The 17825-nt window shown below is 40.1% G+C and overlaps 1 protein-coding gene, 1 non-coding gene and 1 pseudogene across 3 annotated transcripts; all 3 read left to right on the top strand.

Annotated features, from left to right (window-relative positions):
* Positions 1 to 3606: 3606 nt before the first annotated feature.
* LOC149937619 (small subunit ribosomal RNA) lies at positions 3607 to 4419 on the top strand (annotated as a pseudogene; the record flags this gene model as incomplete).
* A 675-nt stretch (positions 4420 to 5094) lies between these two features.
* On the top strand, positions 5095 to 5248 carry LOC149937618 (5.8S ribosomal RNA). Its single transcript, XR_016472431.1, has one exon. It is a non-coding gene; the product is annotated as a 5.8S ribosomal RNA (ribosomal RNA).
* An 8432-nt stretch (positions 5249 to 13680) lies between these two features.
* Positions 13681 to 15498, top strand: LOC149937617 (uncharacterized). Of its 2 annotated transcripts, none has more exons than XM_090154142.1 (3): positions 13681 to 13756; positions 14560 to 14822; positions 15203 to 15498. In XM_090154142.1, exons 1-3 carry the CDS (start codon positions 13705 to 13707, stop codon positions 15398 to 15400), a joined length of 513 nt encoding a protein of 170 aa, XP_090010268.1. In that variant the 5' UTR covers positions 13681 to 13704; the 3' UTR covers positions 15401 to 15498. The 2 variants fall into 2 exon arrangements, with proteins under 2 accessions (XP_090010268.1, XP_090010270.1); XM_090154144.1 differs by having other exon boundaries at positions 13685 to 13756; positions 14596 to 14822.
* The last annotated feature ends 2327 nt before the right edge of the window (positions 15499 to 17825 follow it).

The raw sequence follows: 17825 nt of genomic DNA, 5'->3' as shown, positions 1-17825 counted from the left end.
AATTTTTTTTAGTTATATTCATGGTGGAAGCCTCAGTCGTGGTCCAGCCTCAGAACTTATGCTTATACACCAAGGTGCTGGGGGTGGAACACTTTCACAGGCGCTGCCTCGGTTATTTAATTATCCAGCTAGAATTTGTAGAAATTCTAGCTGGGTGTTACTCGTTCTTTATTATCATTTTCGGATTTCTATCGTAGTCTGCTTTCGCGGAAACAAAGTGCGTAACTTTGTTCTTTCCAAAATTAGTTAACCGATAATTAAATAAGGGTAAAATGGCCGAATCAGCGCCAGTAGAAGTGTTCAACACCACTCTGGTGTACTAGGAAAAGTACCGAAGCTGGACCACGGCTGAAGCTTACATGCTGTATTACTGCATATTATTATTTTAAATCAAAAGTAATGATCGACTTACTGAAAATTATTTAACGGCTAAAATTATTTATATTTAAAATAAAATAAGTCACACAAAGAGTCAAATAATAAGAATTATTTTTATTATACATAACTAATTTTCAACAACTTCCTTCTTATTCTTATGATGGGAAAAATTGCAAAGCGAAGAAATTGGTTTTGGGAGTAGCCTTAAAGAAAAGAGCGATGAAGAGAAAGATATTTTTTTGCGCCAGAAAAAAATACGATAACCAAGAAAAAAAATGATTTGACTGAGAACGCCGTAGTAGAATCAAAGACAATTTACGTCGATAAGAAAGAAATTGAGAACGAGGAAGAAGAAACACCTATACAGGAAAGTAACAAAATTGAAAATGTGAAGAAAAAGATCATACTCGATAGGACATACGACTTCGAACTCTTCGGATCTAAATTAGCCCTTGTAACCTGCGAAAATCAGCTAACCTATCTTGGCTTAATTACTCGAGCCGAGGTAAATGTCGTCCGAACCTGCAGACCATCTATACGACCATCGAGATCCTGATGAAATGCGAACTAAAGCATCACCAGAAGATAGTCATGCTAAAGGACTTTCTGATTCCACGGTATCTGCACGTGCTGACCCTCTCTCATATTCTGAAGCAGGACCTCTAATCGTTCGACAGGAAGATCAAGAACGTCGTGTGCCACGTCCTTAGACTTCCTAATTATAGTCAGGAAGGTTTCTTCTATGCAAAATCTGATGATGGCGGCCTCGGCATATTGTCCTTCGAAACCAAGATTCCAGTAAACGCTTTGGATCGCCTTCAGGTATTAGACACCAATCCCAGTCCGCAACACGACGTTCTTTCAGCGCTATCTTACCTCGTTCATGGGAGAGATCGTGCCAAGCAAGGATTCCGTCAACCAGTATTGGCGAAACCGTCTCTATGACCCTGTCTATGGGGCCGTTCTTGCTCACGGCAAAGAGTGCAATAAGTCCTATACACTGCTTCTTAATATGCAGCACGAGAAGTCGCCCAAGTTTATCGGAAACCTGGTAATGACTCGTTTCAACATCCTGCCCTGCAAAGGAGCCCCGTTCGTTCGTGATGGAAGTCGTCAGTGTCGAGCCGGCTGCAATAAGGTCGACAGCATGTCCCACATATCCAATTCCTGTCCAGCGGTAAAGTCCGAGATCATCCGTCGCCATGATAAAATCGTCAACTTGATTAAAAATTAACGACGTAACATGCTGCCGGATATCTACATCGAGCCGCAAATTCCTGGCAAGGATGGACAACTCTTCAAGCCTGACATGGTCTGTGTGTAGAAGGATCTCTTAACCATCTGCGATGAAGCTGTTCCTTGGAAAACTCCAAAACCGCTAATTGACTCGTACAACGCCAAGGTCTGTAAATACACTGAGCCAAACTTCGTTGATGGTGTGAAAGCCCTGTATCCGGATGGCTCGTCCAGGTCTGTGCCTTCATTATCAGCAGTAGAGGTATTTGGTGCAGCAAGAATAAACATCGTTGCGAATATCTGAAACTCGGAACCAGATGGCAGATACTAGCTACCAGAGTAGCCCTTGAACAAACTTTTAGTGTATATAGGTATTTTATGGATAGGTTTTATTGAGGTCGCTTTACTTTGTGTTTGTGTAATTTTAATAGAACATGCTTCATATGATACTTGTAATTTATGTTGTGTTTAATTTAATTTAATTTAACCTTTTAATGCATGTTCTTGTTAATGAGAAAAAACATAGTTCAATTTACCCTGTTGTTGTCAAAGAATATCTTCCAATTGCTGCTGTGACTCTGTAACCGGATCCCCCGGTATTCAATGTGGATAAAAATAATAATAATAATACTAATAATAGAAATAATAATCTAATTAGTGACGCGCATGAATGGATTAACGAGATTCCCACTGTCCATATATACTATCTAGCGAAACCACAGCTAAGGAAACGGGCTTGGCAAAAACATCGTGGAAAGAAGACCCTGTTGAGCTGACCCTAGACTGACTCTGTGAAGAGACATGAGAGGTGTAGCTACTACTTTCATCGTTTCTTTACTTAATCGGTGGAGCAGAGAGCGAACCGAACGGTTCACCTTTCTAGCACTTAGCGCCGGGCTCTAGCAGTTCGGCGCAATCCGCTCAGAGGACAGTGTCAGGCGGGAAGTTTGACGTTACCTTTTGACATCTGTGTCCTAAGGCGAGCTCAGCGAGGACAGAAAGCACGCGTAGAGCAAAAGGGCAAATGCTGGTTTTATCTTGATATTCAGTATGAATACGGACCGCGAAAGCGGGTCTCATCGATCCTTTTGACTTTATGAGTCTTAAGCAAGAAGTGTCAGAAAATTTGCCACAGTGATAACTGGCTTGTGGCGGCCGTCATGAGAGAGGTTAGTAATCCTGCTCAGTACGAGAGGAACCACAGGTTCGGATACTTGGTACATGTGCTTGGTCGAACGGCCAGTTGTACGAAGCTACGCGCCTACCAAGGTCGTTACAGGTAACGGGTAATCAAGGTTCAATTCCGGAGAGGGAGCCTGAGAAACGGCTACCACATCCAAGGAAGGCAGAAAAATAACAATACGGAACTCTTTTGAGGCCCCGTAATTGGAATGAGTACACTTTAAATCCTTTAACGAGGATCCATTGCATTGGAGGGCAAATCTGGTGCCAGCAGCCGCGGTAATTCTGCTCCAATAGCGTATATTAAAGTTGTTGAGGTTCAAAAGCTCGTAGTTGAATCTCAGTTACAGATCGGCGGTCCGCTTCGGCGGCTACTGCCTGGCCTGAAAATCCTGGCGGTTTTTCTTCGGTGCTCTTGATTAAGTGTCGTCGGTGGCCGCCACGTTTCTTCGAAGAAATTGGAGTGCTCAAAGCAGGCGTCCCGCCTGAATAATGGTCCATGGAATAATGAAAGAGGACTTAGAGTTCTGTTGTGTGGGTTTTCGGAACACGAGGTAATGATTAAAATGGAAAGACGGGGGCATTCGTATTGCGACGCTAGAGATGAAATACTTGGACCGTCGCAAGACGAATTACAGCGTAAGCATTTGCCAAGAATGTTTTCATTAATCAAGAACGAAAGTTAGAGGTTCGAAGGCGATCAGATACTACCCTAGTTCTAACCATAAACGATGCCAACCAGCGATCCCCCAGAGTTACTCAATTGAGTCGACGGGCAGCATCCGGGAAACCAAAGTTTGTTGGTTCCAAGGAAAGTATGGTTGCAAAGCTGAAACTTAAAGGAATTTTCGGAAGGGCACCACCAGGAGTGGAGCCTGCGGCTTAACTTGACTAAACACGGCAAAACTTACTTGGACACCGGAAGGATTAACAGATTAAGAGCTCTTTCTTGATTCGGTGGGTGGTGGTGCATGGCTGTTCTTAGTTGGTGGAGCTATTTGTCTTGTTAATTGCAATAACGAACGAGACTCTAGCCTACTAAATAGGCGACCGATCACTAGTGTGGGTCTTCCTTCTAGGGCTAGGTGCCCACTGGCTCTCCGTTTCGTATCCGTCCTGCCTTCCACAAGGCATTGTCTCCGTTATGAAAGCAAAGGCTTGTGAAAGCTAGGACGGAGACGTTATGAAGAGCAGTGGACGCCTGGCCTTAGAGGGACATGCGGCGTTTCGCCGCACGTAACAGAGCAAAAAGAGGTCAATGATGCCCTTAGATGTACGGGGCCGCACGCGCGCTAAACTGAAGGAATCAACGTGTGGGTACCCCTGTCCGGCAGGACTGGGTAACCCGATGAACCTCCTTCGTGATATGGATAGGGGCTTGTAATTGTCCCCCCTGAACGAGGAATTCCCAGTAAGCGCGAGTCATAAGCTCATGTTGAATACGTCCCTGCCCTTTGTACACACCGCCCGTCGCTACTACCAATTGAATGATTTAGTGACGTCTTCGGACTGGTGCTCGGAGCGACTTTCGGTTCGCACCGCTGTACGGGAAAGATGACCAAACTCGATCATTTAGAGGAAGTAAAAGTCGTAACAAGGTTTCCGTAGGTGAACCTGCGGAAGGATCATTATCGATACTGCGGTTATGATAACGTTAACCGGAGACGAAAAAGTTTTTCTCGATTGGGCTAAGTAAACTTTTCACCTCGAAAAATTTGAGGTTTCGTAAGGGTTTTCGAGGAGGCGCGTGCTATATAAAAAGTAGTACCTGTTGGCTTCGGAAATCCCAGAGAGTTAGTACACGAGCCACCGATTGTAGTGCGTTGAAGAACGATTCCGAGAAAGGACGGGCGCGTTGCAGTTGGTAGCCGAGCCGATCGAACCGGTACCGACTAACGCCCGCGTCGAAGGAGTTTCGTTGAAAGCAGGCGAGTGTGACTAGGGTTCCTCGTGATGCTACGACGGTCCGATCTCAATTTCGTTTTTCTTCCCGTTCTGCGAGCGAGCGAACGAGAGCGCCTTGGTCACTTGCGCGCTTCTTTCAAAACGATAGCCCCGTGCAATTCGGTAACGACTTATATAAAAAATCTCGAACGTCGAAGTGCGCTTCGTTCGTTGAGTGGGAACTCATCGTGTCAGAGCGTAAGTACGCCGGAAGGATCGGGCCACGATTTAAGGCGTCGTGGCAGCTCGATGGGTTATCTTTATCCGTAAAACTTCCGCCAAAGAGCGTCTGTTGTTTCGCGACGACGGCATTCGCCTTTTTTTCTATACTTCCAGGGATCTTATATAACAAAAATCTCTAAGCGGTGGATCACTCGGTTCGTGGGTCGATGAAGAACGCAGCCAGCTGCGATAATTGGTGTGAATTGCAGGACACATTGAGCACTTATCTTTCGAACGCACATTGCAACCTCGGATCTTTCCCTAAGTTTCACCTGTCTAAGTGTCCGATTACTGACCAATGCTCCTTTTTTTCCTTCGTGGAAAATTCGGGCTTCGATGATCGTTTCCTCGGCTTCCGAGGATCGATTTCACCAACCTTTCCTTGCAGGGAAATTGGCGCGCCTTACTGACCTCTTCCTTCTGGGTAGCCCGGAAGATGAAACATTTCATCGGCTAAATCTAAATTAGAATAATTAAAATCAAGTTATTTCAGAAATTAAAGATATTTTCGGAATTAACCTGTAAGCGTCCCACCGCTATTCGAAATACAACTTGTATCCTGAGCCGCCCAGTCAAACGCAGTCTCCAGTCGTATCTTGCCAACAAGCGTATCCTGTTTACAGTGGTATCCGGTAATCCTGGTCTAGAAGTCATCGATCCTCATGTACCTGTAAAAATTCGGCGTTTTTTATATGAGCATATTGGCTACTTCAATAAATATTTCGAGCAAGTGGACGAGTTTTTATACGCATCACGAAGGACGATCTTGAGGAGAAACTCAACCTTGATGATATCTCGACCTGGCTCCAGTGGAAGTTTCCGATTTCGCAGGGAAAGAAGTATCAGGGTAGAAATGATATCCCAAAAGTCGGACGACGTAAAATGGAGAAACGTTTATTTGTCCAGTCGCAAGACCTCTTTAAGAAGAACCTAGCCAAACTAATTTTTGAACTTCGAGCGGCGGACTTTATAGAACCAACGGCTCAGGACATCGAAAAAGACCTATGTAACTTGGTTTTCAGCTGAGTCACCAATTGATTCTGAACCTTACCGGAAGGAAACATAGAAATATAATACTAATATACCAATATTCAGTGAAGAACTTATTGCGTATCTAAGAAGGAAGGGGGCCTCCTCGTCCGGTCCGGATGGGCTTCTCATGAAGGACCTGTTAAAGATTCAAAAGGACGATATTCGCTTGCTCTTTAATATCTTCCTCTTTAAACAAGACTTACCTGGGGATCTGAAGAGGTGCCGTACTTTATTGATTCCCAAGGATGGGGACTTGAGACAAGCTTCGAACTGGCGCCCAATTATGATATCGATTTTAGTGAAGCTTTTTCATACCATTTTGGCTGCTCGGCTACGTGGTAGTTTACGCAACAAGCGTTTATTGAGGCAGGTGGAACTATGGCTAAGACGATGCTTATTGACTACGCGATCAATACTACGAAACGGAAAAGGCTCTCTAACCTCGCTAGACCTGACAAAGGTGTTTGACTCTGTCGGACATGGTAGTGTGAAGCGGGCTCTTAATCGCCTTCCTTGGAACCTGAAATGATCAATTATATTTAATAAACTTAGAGAGAGCCTAGAATTGAATATGTTGACCCTATTACTTTTCATCGGGATGTATACAAACTTGACCTTATCTGTATAGTGGAGAAGGAAGTCGTAGTGTGTGACGTTGCTGTTTGCTGGGAAACCCCGCATTCGCTTGATAATAGTTTCAAATTTAAAGCAGGCACGCATAATATTCCTCCTTCTGTTCAAACTATCGAAGCTAAGTAGCCAAATAAAACCCATTGAATTTTATGTGTATGTTATGTCTTGCGAAAAAGTAGGCATTGGCAAAGGTTTAAAAATCAAACTTTTATGCGTAGGTGCTAGGTTGAAATGTATTACTGTGTATTGTCATATTTTAATATTTTGTATTTCTACAACAATGGTTATTTTTATTTCGGTGCCACCCCCACGCGGGCGGGGACCGAAATTATGCGATCGAGATTGGGACATGAGAGCCGCCGCCGCCGCCGCCGCCGCCCCCATTGGCAAGCATTAGCGAACTGCGGAGCGAGGGCAGGCGGATCGAGGCGGGTACGGGAAATATGCGGACAGCTCCAGCTCGCTATTTTGGTTGAGATTCGGTGAACTATCTTTCCGTAAGGAGCTTTTATAGTATTTAACTGTGTTCGCGAATTGCGTAGCGAGGGCAGGCGGATCGAGGCGGGTACGGAAAATATGCGGACAGCTCCAGCTCGCTATTTTGGTTGAGATTCGTTTGACTATCTTTCCGCGAGTAGCTTTTATAGTATTTTAAGGTACGCAATCTGCGGGGCGAGGGCAGGCGGGTCAAGGCCGGTAACGAAACACTCTCGGAAGATCCGAAAAAAATAGATAAGGAAAAATATAAAAAAGAAGCACTTAAAATCACTCTTATAATTTTGATTAATAACCATCTCAGGTATTTTGAATTAGGTGCGATTAGTTGGAAATCAGGCCCTGAGCATTGAGTTAAAATTTGAGGAAGCATGACATACAAATAAATAAATAAATATATAAATGACCAGCTTTAATTCACCCGCCCCCCCCCTCCGTTGACGCCCCCCCACTCAGTGGACGCCCATAGAGCCCCGTCAGCTTGTCGCTCCATTGTAAAAGTCTAAACCCCTTTTTGGTTTGAATATCGTGGCATAGTGGTATCCCCTTACACTCGAACTCTCGGAATATCCGAAAAAAATAGATAAGGAAAAATATAAAAAAGAGAAGGGAGCTAAGAGTGGAAGCATTTAAAATCAGTCTTATAAATTAGATTAATAACCATCTCAGGTATTTAGAATTAGGTGCGATTAGTTGGAAATCAGGCCCTGAGCATTGAGTTAAAATGTTAAACCTCTAGGGCAGACCGTTCTCGAGTTTTTAGGAAACATGACATAAGTCGAGAGAGTTTCCAAACCGGACAGTGTACCGAAATTGTGCAATAGGCCCCCAATCCCTTCGCATTCCACCAGTGATGGACTGAGTCTTATATCTAAACCAATTATTAAAGACATTTCTGGAATCAAATAAATCGTTTTTTTCAGTGATGGACTAGGTCTTATTAAATTAACAGCCCTGGGCCCACTTCACGAACGGCCCGTGGGGCAACTATAACGCTGTGATGTTAAAGGTGGCCCACTTTCCTCTATGGCCAGTCCGCCACTGCTTTCCACTCCCCTAAATGAATGTTAACAAAGGAAAACTTAGAATCAATTTAAAATTAAAGTCGAACTGAATGTCGGTTGAAATTACAAATACCTAATAGCGTTTGGGTTAAATTTGTCGTTGATAAATCCGGGAAAGAAACTCGAAATAGTAGCAGTATCATTATGATCCGTTCAAAAGATGATTCATCTTGGGCTCCATTGAAAAGATTTCGAGATCCTTCACTCGTAAACATGGTCAAAAACATGTCTCTGCATCGAGAAGACAATTTCCATTAAAAATATCACAAGCCATAACTGTTCATAAGAGTCAAGGTGACACTTATTCCGCGGTCGTAGTTCACACTGATCAGAGACGTGCTATGCCTAGGTGTCAATTGTACGTCGCGTACAGCAGAGCTAGAACTGCCAACGGCCTCGATATTTTTGGTGATTTTAAGGCTCCAGTTCCGCCTAGTGCTCGGAATTCGTATAACTTTTGTTCATTGGATAATGTCTATTGAATGTCAATCGGATATATCCATTTGAATAAAATAGGCCTGTCTTTATCTTAAAATAAAGGTACTCGAAATCCAAAGTGAAACGTATAATTTTATCCATTTCTTATCTGGCCCCTCTTATCTACGGATCATCGTAACGAGAGATAGTAACAGGCGCCTATGTTCAAAGTTCCTTTATCTATGGATAAGTCTAAATAAACATTCAATGTAATGAATAACTAGTCAACCTATTTCAAAAAAACTTTGTTGATTTGGATAGATTATTCGAAAATAAAAATAGACTTATCTTTTCGGATAAAAATTAAAGTAGCCGTTCTTATTCGTTTTCGTAAAATTAATTTTTATTCGCAAATACATCCGTTTTGCGGTAAAGGCAAATGTTAATAATTTTTAATAGTTTATCTCTTATCTGGGAAGTTGACGTGGTATTATAGGATTCACCCTAGCCGAAATTCTATAGGAAATGATCAATCATAACTCTTGAACTCTGCTTTAGGAGTTGGCTGTCTTTTGGTCCGTTAATAAGTTGGCACGTTGCGAGTACTGACGTACTTTATGGACGAGGGTAGTTCACGTCAAGTTAACGAATCGCGAATGCGAAGTGAAATATGGAAGCATTTTAATGTGTCATTTGAAACGTCTGAAGACGGTATTTCCAAGAATAAAATTGCCCAATGCCGTTACTGCGAAAATTAAGTAAAATCTAAGTGCGAGATGGGAAAATGGGACCATGTATAATGTATTTTTTTACGATCCCCAATGCAAGATGGAAAAATGGGCTTCTGTTAAATGTATATTTTTAAGGGCAACCATGCACGGCAATAGGTGCATTGAACTCTTTACGTCACTGGTACATAATTTAAATTGGTATAATCCATGTTCGGATTATTAAAACATTTACCTTCAAAGGCTGCAACTAATTATTTGAAATATGTTGTAAATGTAAAATAATAGAACTGAACGAAGTGTTTCCAATATATCACGATTTTTAAGACAAATAACGGGATTAAATATAATTAATAAATTTTCTTGGGCCGTGAATTATTTCCACGTAAGGTGGAATATAACAATGAACAGCCGTAAATTTCTGATGTTAAGGCGTTGTACCAGGGCCGTGCAGAGGTATCCAGGGCCCGGGGCAAAACCTACTCGCGGGCCCCTTGGATTTGCACCCTCCAGCTCGAGCTCTGATCCCTTGACCTTCTTCGATGGACCCCTACAGCCACGGGCCTCCTATCAGTCTCTTTGGCCCTTTTCGGCTGGGCTCCGGGAATTTTGCCACCGCTGTATGGCCCTGCGTTGTTCGCTTTCGCGAAATTTGATCTTAATATTGTGTTCAATTTCGCAGGTCATATACCCAAGGGCCAAAATCAGCCATCAGCACAGGAAATTTAAAATACCACATTGAAAAAAAAACACCCCCAACATCTTAATGACTCAAATTTAATAACGGTGAGTTTCAATTTAGTGACGCGAAATAAATATTCAAGATTTTATTATTGGCTTATTCTGAAAACCAGTGGAGTAGCAACGGTTTGTAGCGCCCTAGACAATTCTCTTGAATGGCGCCCTTTTTGCGTAAAAAATACCTAAAATGCAACTTTGTTCGTTGAATAAAGGGTCGTCAAACAATTTTTGGCGCCCCCTAATGAGTGACGCTCGGGGCGGATTTCACCCCGCTGAACCATCCTCGCTACGCCACTGCAGGCCAGTTTTTTAAATGGGGTTCTAATACTTTTTTTAATAAAATTGAGAACGCAATCCTGGCTTATTCGGAAAATACCGGGCTTACAATGAGTATTTTTTTTAAACTTGATGATCACTAATAACTGAAATCGCTTAATATCTTAAGTTTTTCCCGTAGTATTTCTCAAACAATAAAGCTTTTTCTTAAGTTCTATTTTATGTACTTCATGTCGTTTGTGTCGTACAATAAAGTGGCTCCATTCAAAGGTCTTTAGATAACTACGATTGAGTTAAAATTTTCTTTGGTAAATAGTAATTGATGAGTAATGCCCTATTTGTATGTTATTTATATGACAAAAAAGGAAGAACACGGTCGTGGAGAGTTATTTTAGTTTGCACTCCCCGCACCCTGAAAACATTTTCCGAGTTATCATGATTTTTGAACCCCCCCCCCCCCCCGCCTTAAGAGCGTTTTTCAAACGTTCCGATTTGCACCCCCCTTGAGCTTCTTAGATGGGCCGCTTCAGCTACGGAGCCGACTATCAGTCCCTCGTGGGCCCTTTTTGGCCAGCCCCGGGGGTTTAGCCCTCTCCCTCGGCACGGTCGTGAAAGTTCATACACTAGGTAAACTAAGGTGGTCTATCTGAAATTTTTATACGGCTTTTTATACTTCAGACGTTTTTGATTAATTACAATGTAGCGAAAGATTTAACTACCCTCTGACTTAAAATTAATTAACTTAAACGGTTTTAATTCAGCAGTGGAATCCAGGGGCAGCTTAAGGGGGGGGTCTTATTCGAGGGGCTACATCGGCATGTGAGGGCTGTTGGACTCTCGAAATATTTTAATACCATTAGATAGCTCTCAAAAAGGGCTTTGAAATAAGACTCTTGTAAAAGGCCATTTTCGATTTCCAAAAAATTATTTCTTTAAATTTAGGGCTTTTTTCAGTTATTTAAGTTTTAATTCCATTGGTTTCAACTTGATATCAAATATATAGGCCGATACCATTGAACTGGAAAGTGCCAAAAATAATTTATATCGATGGATTATTCTAAAAGACAAGCCTTTCGACGTTGCTCAAGATCGGATGTTCCAAGAACTTTTACGTTCGGTCAATCCGAAAAACACTGCGATTGCTGATAGTCTAGCGCTCAGTGCTAAAACGGTTAAAACGGACTTATTAAAATTACATACAGTGGATGTAGTTAAAGTTTCCGAGTTTTGCAAAGTAGGGCGCCTTTAACTTAAAATTTTGTTTTCAAGCTGAATTGACCATAGGTTTAAGCAAAATGTTTTATTATTTGTACAGAATATTTCGAGTCAAATATATTTCACTTTGGATGCTTGGACTTCACCAAACCGTATTCCCTTTGTGGGAGTAACTGCTCATTGGTTTTCGGAGAACTGGGTATTAAAGAACATTCTTCTTGGCTTTGTGCATTTTCCGACCAGGCATACTGGCGTTAACATGTGTGACAAGTTTTTGGACTTAATTACCGAAAGACAAATTACCAAGGTATGGTATGTCTCTTCGTAGCTCAGTGGTGGCGAAAGCGATAGCCAAATTTTCAATTCACTAGTGGGTGGACATACAATATATGTTGGGTCCCGAATCGACCTTTTCCAACTAAATAAAATGGGTCTCGGATAATGCCCACAGCTGAAGACAATCATTAGCTTACCTGTAAAAATACCCTAGCTTCAATTCAAAGAACTACCTTCACTCATTGTTTCAATTTCTTAATTGTTATTGTCGCGACGTGATTTACTTTGGCAGGTGTTAGCGATCACAATGGACAATGCCTCCAACAATGAGACATTTACCAAAGAACTCGAAAAAAGGAGCCATATACTAGGTTTTAGATTTTGAGCGGGAAATCGAATACGTTGCTTCGCTCACGTACTGCATATTTCGGTGACTGCATTTCTTGAACACCTCAAGTCTAAACCAAAACGTAGTAGCTCAAGATTTTGAGGTTTCTAACTCTGACTCCAGCATTAGCAACACAGTGACTAAAGTAAAGTACTATTATAATGAAAATAAATTTAAAGTTGATATTTTTCTCTATAATATTATAAAGATACGAGCGGCCATTATAAAAATCCGTTTATCAAATTTAAAAGAAGAGGCTTTGCGACAGTTAATAAAATCCCTAGAATTAGGGGATATTACTGTGATACTAGACGTAAAGACTCGCTGGAACTCAACATACATGATGTTAGAAAGAGCCCTACATTTAAAACAGGTAAGCCAAATTTTTTTTGTACAGTACAACATACACAGAATGTGACCACACCCAACATAGAACAAGACCTTTTTCTCAAAAATTATATAGCCTAGAAATATAAGATAATCAGTGTATATTACAGTGCCGTAACTAGCCTTTCATGGACCTTGTGCGAGGACTTGATTTTCCCCCCACACCCTCATTATATAGAAATCACGATATGTCGATGAAGGACCTTCGGTAGTGACATCTTAACGTCAATTTATCGGCCCCCATCTGGGTCGTGGGCCCTGTGCGTCCACACCTGGCGCACCTGCTTAGTTACAGCACTGTATATTTATTCGAAATAACTGGTGATTTTCAGAGAAACCAGGCAAAACGTTTTAATGAGAACGTTGCGGAGCATCCTACGAAACTTAGGTACAACTGAAATGGGTTTTGTGGAAATAGGGTTATTTTTCAATAAGATATAAAATTATGAAAAACCAAACAAGTTGGGCCAAATTTTACTTATACCACGTTGTACTACATGACCACCATATAAGATTTTGATTTATAGTAATCTCAGGGGGAAGCTAAAGGGAGTCGAAACGTCAATTTGGCAATTATTTCTATGGTTACATTTCGTCATACTCTGTTCGAATTAAAACGTGGATTACACCAAAAATCTTAAAAACTACTTTTGATTTAGTGTATCTACGATGACCTCACTCGCCTAAAATTCGATTAAATCACGAAATCTTCCGAATATCTTAGAGTTTGATATAAACATAAAATAAAATTTAAACCTAATGTAAACTTGATGTTTATCTTGTTATATAGGCGTTACAGTCTCTATTTAAACAGAGACTGATTGGGAAAACATATCGTTGTTGGTGACCATATTAAAGGTGACAATAATGCCATCGCGAGGGCTGACCAGAACTAAAGAAATTAAATAATTTGTAACTTGGTTTTCCTTTCCAAGCAATTTGATGTGGCAACTAGAAAGGTATCCTCTGTTAAAAATCCGACCATTTCACTAGTAATGCCAATTTATCATTGGCTTCTGCAAAAGTTAAATTTGACAATTGAGACAAATGAAGGCCCAATGAAAGAAGCGTGCGTATTAGCTCAAAAAAAATGGAAGATTACCAAGAACTTTCCAATACAGAAGCACACTGGATTGCTGTGGGTGAGTTACTTAGTCTCCTAAAGCGCGTTTCTTCATTTTAAATAAATTGTTAATAGATTCGTGATTCCATTTTTATACCATAATACCATGAGATGTTTTTTTTAATAATTAATATTTCCGAAATTTTAAAATTAAAGGGAGTATTAACTATATCGAAAACTCATCTACTTCTAACATACGCTACCACTGAAAGGTTTAATTTTATATCTACAAGTTATTCAAAAAGGATTGGAAAATGAATGATAGTTTTCTAACTTTAATTTAAAGCCCTGGATCGTTCTCTTAAAGGTCGTGATGACGTAATTCTGGTATTTAATCGTGAAACCGGATTATTTTCTGCGCTGATAAATCGATCGCTCAGTTCGTCAGATTTTTTAAGAACAAATCTAATGCTTTTGGTTAAAATCATAAGTTATCAGTAATTTAAAACATTCTAGATGGGCAGCTACCGTATTTCCTAATCCACCAGATTCGAAATAGCTACACACGCCTTACACACAAAAAATTCCACTTGGCGGCGATCAAGGGTTCAGAAACTTGATTAGTGGTGGTGAAGCTTTGAGGTTACTGTACCCGCCTGACTAACTTTGCCAATCCGTAGTTGCTTAAAGGGCCACACTGGCATTTAAAAAAATTTCCAGAACTTGGCACGTGATAGGCATTTACCACCTATCATATTCTGGAGACTGGCGCGAGAAATTGGTTAAAGGGCCACACCAGCGTTCGAATTTAAGTGGTTTGGTAATTAATGGCCGGTCTAATTTTTTTTTATTACAATAAAGTGAATAACATGTACTGTTCAGTTTTAGATCCATCACTGAAACTGGATTTTTTCATAGAGCGATGCGGGAAAACGGAGTTCAAAAACATAAAATCTACAGTTCTGGACGTATTTAACAAGTTTTACGACCAACGACCAGATGCGACGCAACATCAATCCGATTCAGATGATATGCTTAGCATTATCCCAAAGCGTGCCCGAAAGTTAGTAAAAGGATCAGAGCTCCTAAAATATTTGAAGGATGAATTGCTACCGCCACAAACCGACAAAATTGAATGGTGGAAGGTAATATAGAAATGTACAGACGACTAGTCTCTCGGAATAAATGTTAATCGAGTATTTTCGATAATGAAAACGTAGGAGTATATATTACACTTCCGCTAGGATGATGAACTAGTTTAGCTTATCTCAAAAACGGGAACTTTTTTTCCATTTAATTCGGGCATCAATAATATAAGCTGAAGTTAAAACTTTATTTTATGAACCATAAATATAAAAATCTTGGTATATTGTTGAAATATGGTCTAACACTAATTTTTGAACAATCGCAACTTTCAGACCACCCTAGGTACCACTACTAACTTCCAAAAATCACGTCGACTCCTACGTTCTCAATTACCTAAATACTTTATCGACGGTATTTGTTAATTTAAGTGTTATTGCAGGTCAATCAAGACAATTATCCTACAGTCAGTATAATGGCCAAAGATTACTTATGTATTCAAGGATCTTCAGTTGCATCTGAAAGAATATTTTCTAGCGGTGCCAACCTTATTTCCCAGAAGAGGACTTCTCTGAAACCAGATACAATATCTGCTTGTATGTGTCTGAAATCCTGGTGGAATCATCAATTTGATGAATAATAAAAAAAAATACAAAAATAATTTCCACAGTAAAAGTTTATATCACTGTTATTTTTTGTCCTATTTACGGAAATTTGTGAGATTTACTTGAATAAATATGTCAAAAAAGGTACCTAGAGTCCCGGACAACTGAGTGAGGACCATGTCTTGTGACCAGCGTTTAATGTAGTGTTGAAACCGGTACCGATACCGATTTCGAGCATTTTTCCGATACTAAAACAGACTATTGAACGGTATTTTAAATTCAAAAATCTTTACCGTTAGCGATACCATAAGTGGATCATTCTCTCTAAGTATACAAATTCCGGGTCTCGGTCGGGTATCTTAGTCTAGGTTTCGTGACGTTAGAGCTTGTATAGAGAGCGAACTCCAGAGAGAAATTTTTTGAAAATCTTTCGGCGGAGGCGCCACCGAGTGGTCAAGACGGCAACTAAAGGGGCGTTTATTGAACCAAACTCTATACTTGGATCTGAAACTGACCTTGAACAAATATGGTACAGGTTTTTTGGGGGGACAAATTCGAAGAGCCAACCCCCAAAATTTATCTCTCTCGGGCACTCGAGACACGTTTCAGACGTGAGACATACCATAAGAGATGTAAGAAACGTTAGATTCGGCAGTATAAATTTAGAGTGAAGTTGAGGTGATACACAGTATAGGGCGGTTGTAAAGGGCTGCCAGACCGACCCCGACAAAGACTCTAGTCATAGGTAGCATAGCGTTTGTCTACTTAGAGAGAATGATCCACTTATGGCGATACCTAACCGTTTATTTCTCGCGCTTGTCTTTTTAGATATTTCCATTTAAAGGGAATTGCCATAAAGAGTCCTTTTTTATACTAGGTTTCGCTTCCGTTTTGATGGGTAAACCCAATTGAGATAATAAACGTTAGATATCTACCATATTTCTACACTACAGCTACAGGGGCTGGTATATTAAAACTATTTTCCGAATTTTAACTGAACCTCGTTTTCGTAATCACGTGAATTTTGTTAACTACAAATACCGCTATTAATATTGTTTCGCAAAATATTTTTAACAAATAAATCAGCCCCTTCACACCCATGTTTAATTCTTCAATGGTATGCTATGTTCATTTAAAACATACCAAAGTGAGATATGAATAATGGAGATACATTTCCTTTCCGAAATCATTTTAAATTAATGAGTAATCCAATGAAGTTATCAGATAGATTCAACTTTGAACGTGACATTTTCTATAACGTGGACGACGCGGGTTCAGTTTTGGCAACACGACAGTGTCATCACCCACTCTTGCTCTCGCCAGACGACTCCTGGACGACTGCTTTTCGTCTCCTGGAATTTAAGAGAGCCTTACGTCGGTGCGGACTGGTTGCTCTGTTGCTGTGTAGATTGTCAAACCCCTCCTTCCCACGGAGCGTAGATGATACTTTTTCGAGATTTCACTAAGAGCCGAGAAAACGGGGTCGCATAGTGAAAATGCCTCTTACATTTTTGCTATTCTAACCGATATCTTCGTTTCGTTTCGTTTCATTTACTTAATTGGCAATTTTAAAATATCATGAAGCAAAACGGGATACGTTGTTATTTTGTTCTAAGTTAATGTACAGAGTGATTAAAATATGGTTCGTTCATGTAACTAATATGCAGGGTAATTAAAATATTCTTCGTAAATTATGTACAGGGAGATTTCGAAAATGTTGTAATTATTTTATTTCAGTTGTACAGTGCGATTTAAATTTTAAAGAAAGGTTTAAATTCATATGCAAGATATATTAAACGCATTGAGGAGCGTAATGTACAGAATAGTTAAGGTTTTTAAGATTTAACTATAATATGTAAGATATACTTAAAACATTGCCAGGATTGCGTGTTCTAAAATGTCCGTGACATCTTGTTTTTGTTAAATAATGGTTTTTAGACTCGCTTAACTTGGAACCGTGTATCCAATTGGAATTAGAGACCTTTGAGCTTTATCTGTGGCTAATCGCATTTTGTCGATGAATAATCCAACGTAGTTAAATTTATCAAAGTGGATAAGTTTAATCAATATTTTAAATTAAGAGGTGCAAATGTCGATAGTATTTTTTATAAAAAATATAGGCTTATTTGATAGATAAGGTATTTTTGATGTAACTTTTCTCGGATAAAAGACGATAATTTATAGGCGGAGTTTTTTTATCCGGAAATACGTATCTGTTGATAATTTAATAATCATATTATTTATAGATAATATAACTCATAGAGCTTTTATCCAAACGTATAACTCTATTTTGAAGGAGATAAAAAAGGTACAGATTTCAAATTTTGTCCGTTTGTTTATTATCCTAAATTAAAGGTAGCTGTATTTTATTCATCGGATAACAATGCCTGAATAAATAGTAAAAAATTATATGAATAACAAATGGATATGAATAACAGATTCCGAGCACTAGTTCCGCCA

The sequence above is a fragment of the Leiobunum rupestre genome, chromosome 7 (genome assembly GCF_980474605.1).
Source record: "Leiobunum rupestre chromosome 7, qqLeiRupe1.1.hap1, whole genome shotgun sequence".
In the NCBI taxonomy this organism is placed as follows: domain Eukaryota; kingdom Metazoa; phylum Arthropoda; class Arachnida; order Opiliones; family Sclerosomatidae; genus Leiobunum; species Leiobunum rupestre.
The sequence above is the reverse complement of the archived record's forward strand: the minus strand, read 5'-3'. Positions and strand labels throughout refer to the sequence as shown.

Bases quoted from the DNA above. Each gene is read 5' to 3' on its own strand.
- LOC149937617 (XM_090154142.1), top strand. From the start codon at position 13,705: ATGGAAGATTACCAAGAACTTTCCAATACAGAAGCACACTGGATTGCT. The intron at 13,757-14,559 runs GTGAGTTACTTA...TGTACTGTTCAG, and splicing joins AGCACACTGGATTGCTGTGG to TTTTAGATCCATCACTGAAA. The intron at 14,823-15,202 runs GTAATATAGAAA...GTGTTATTGCAG, and splicing joins ACAAAATTGAATGGTGGAAG to GTCAATCAAGACAATTATCC.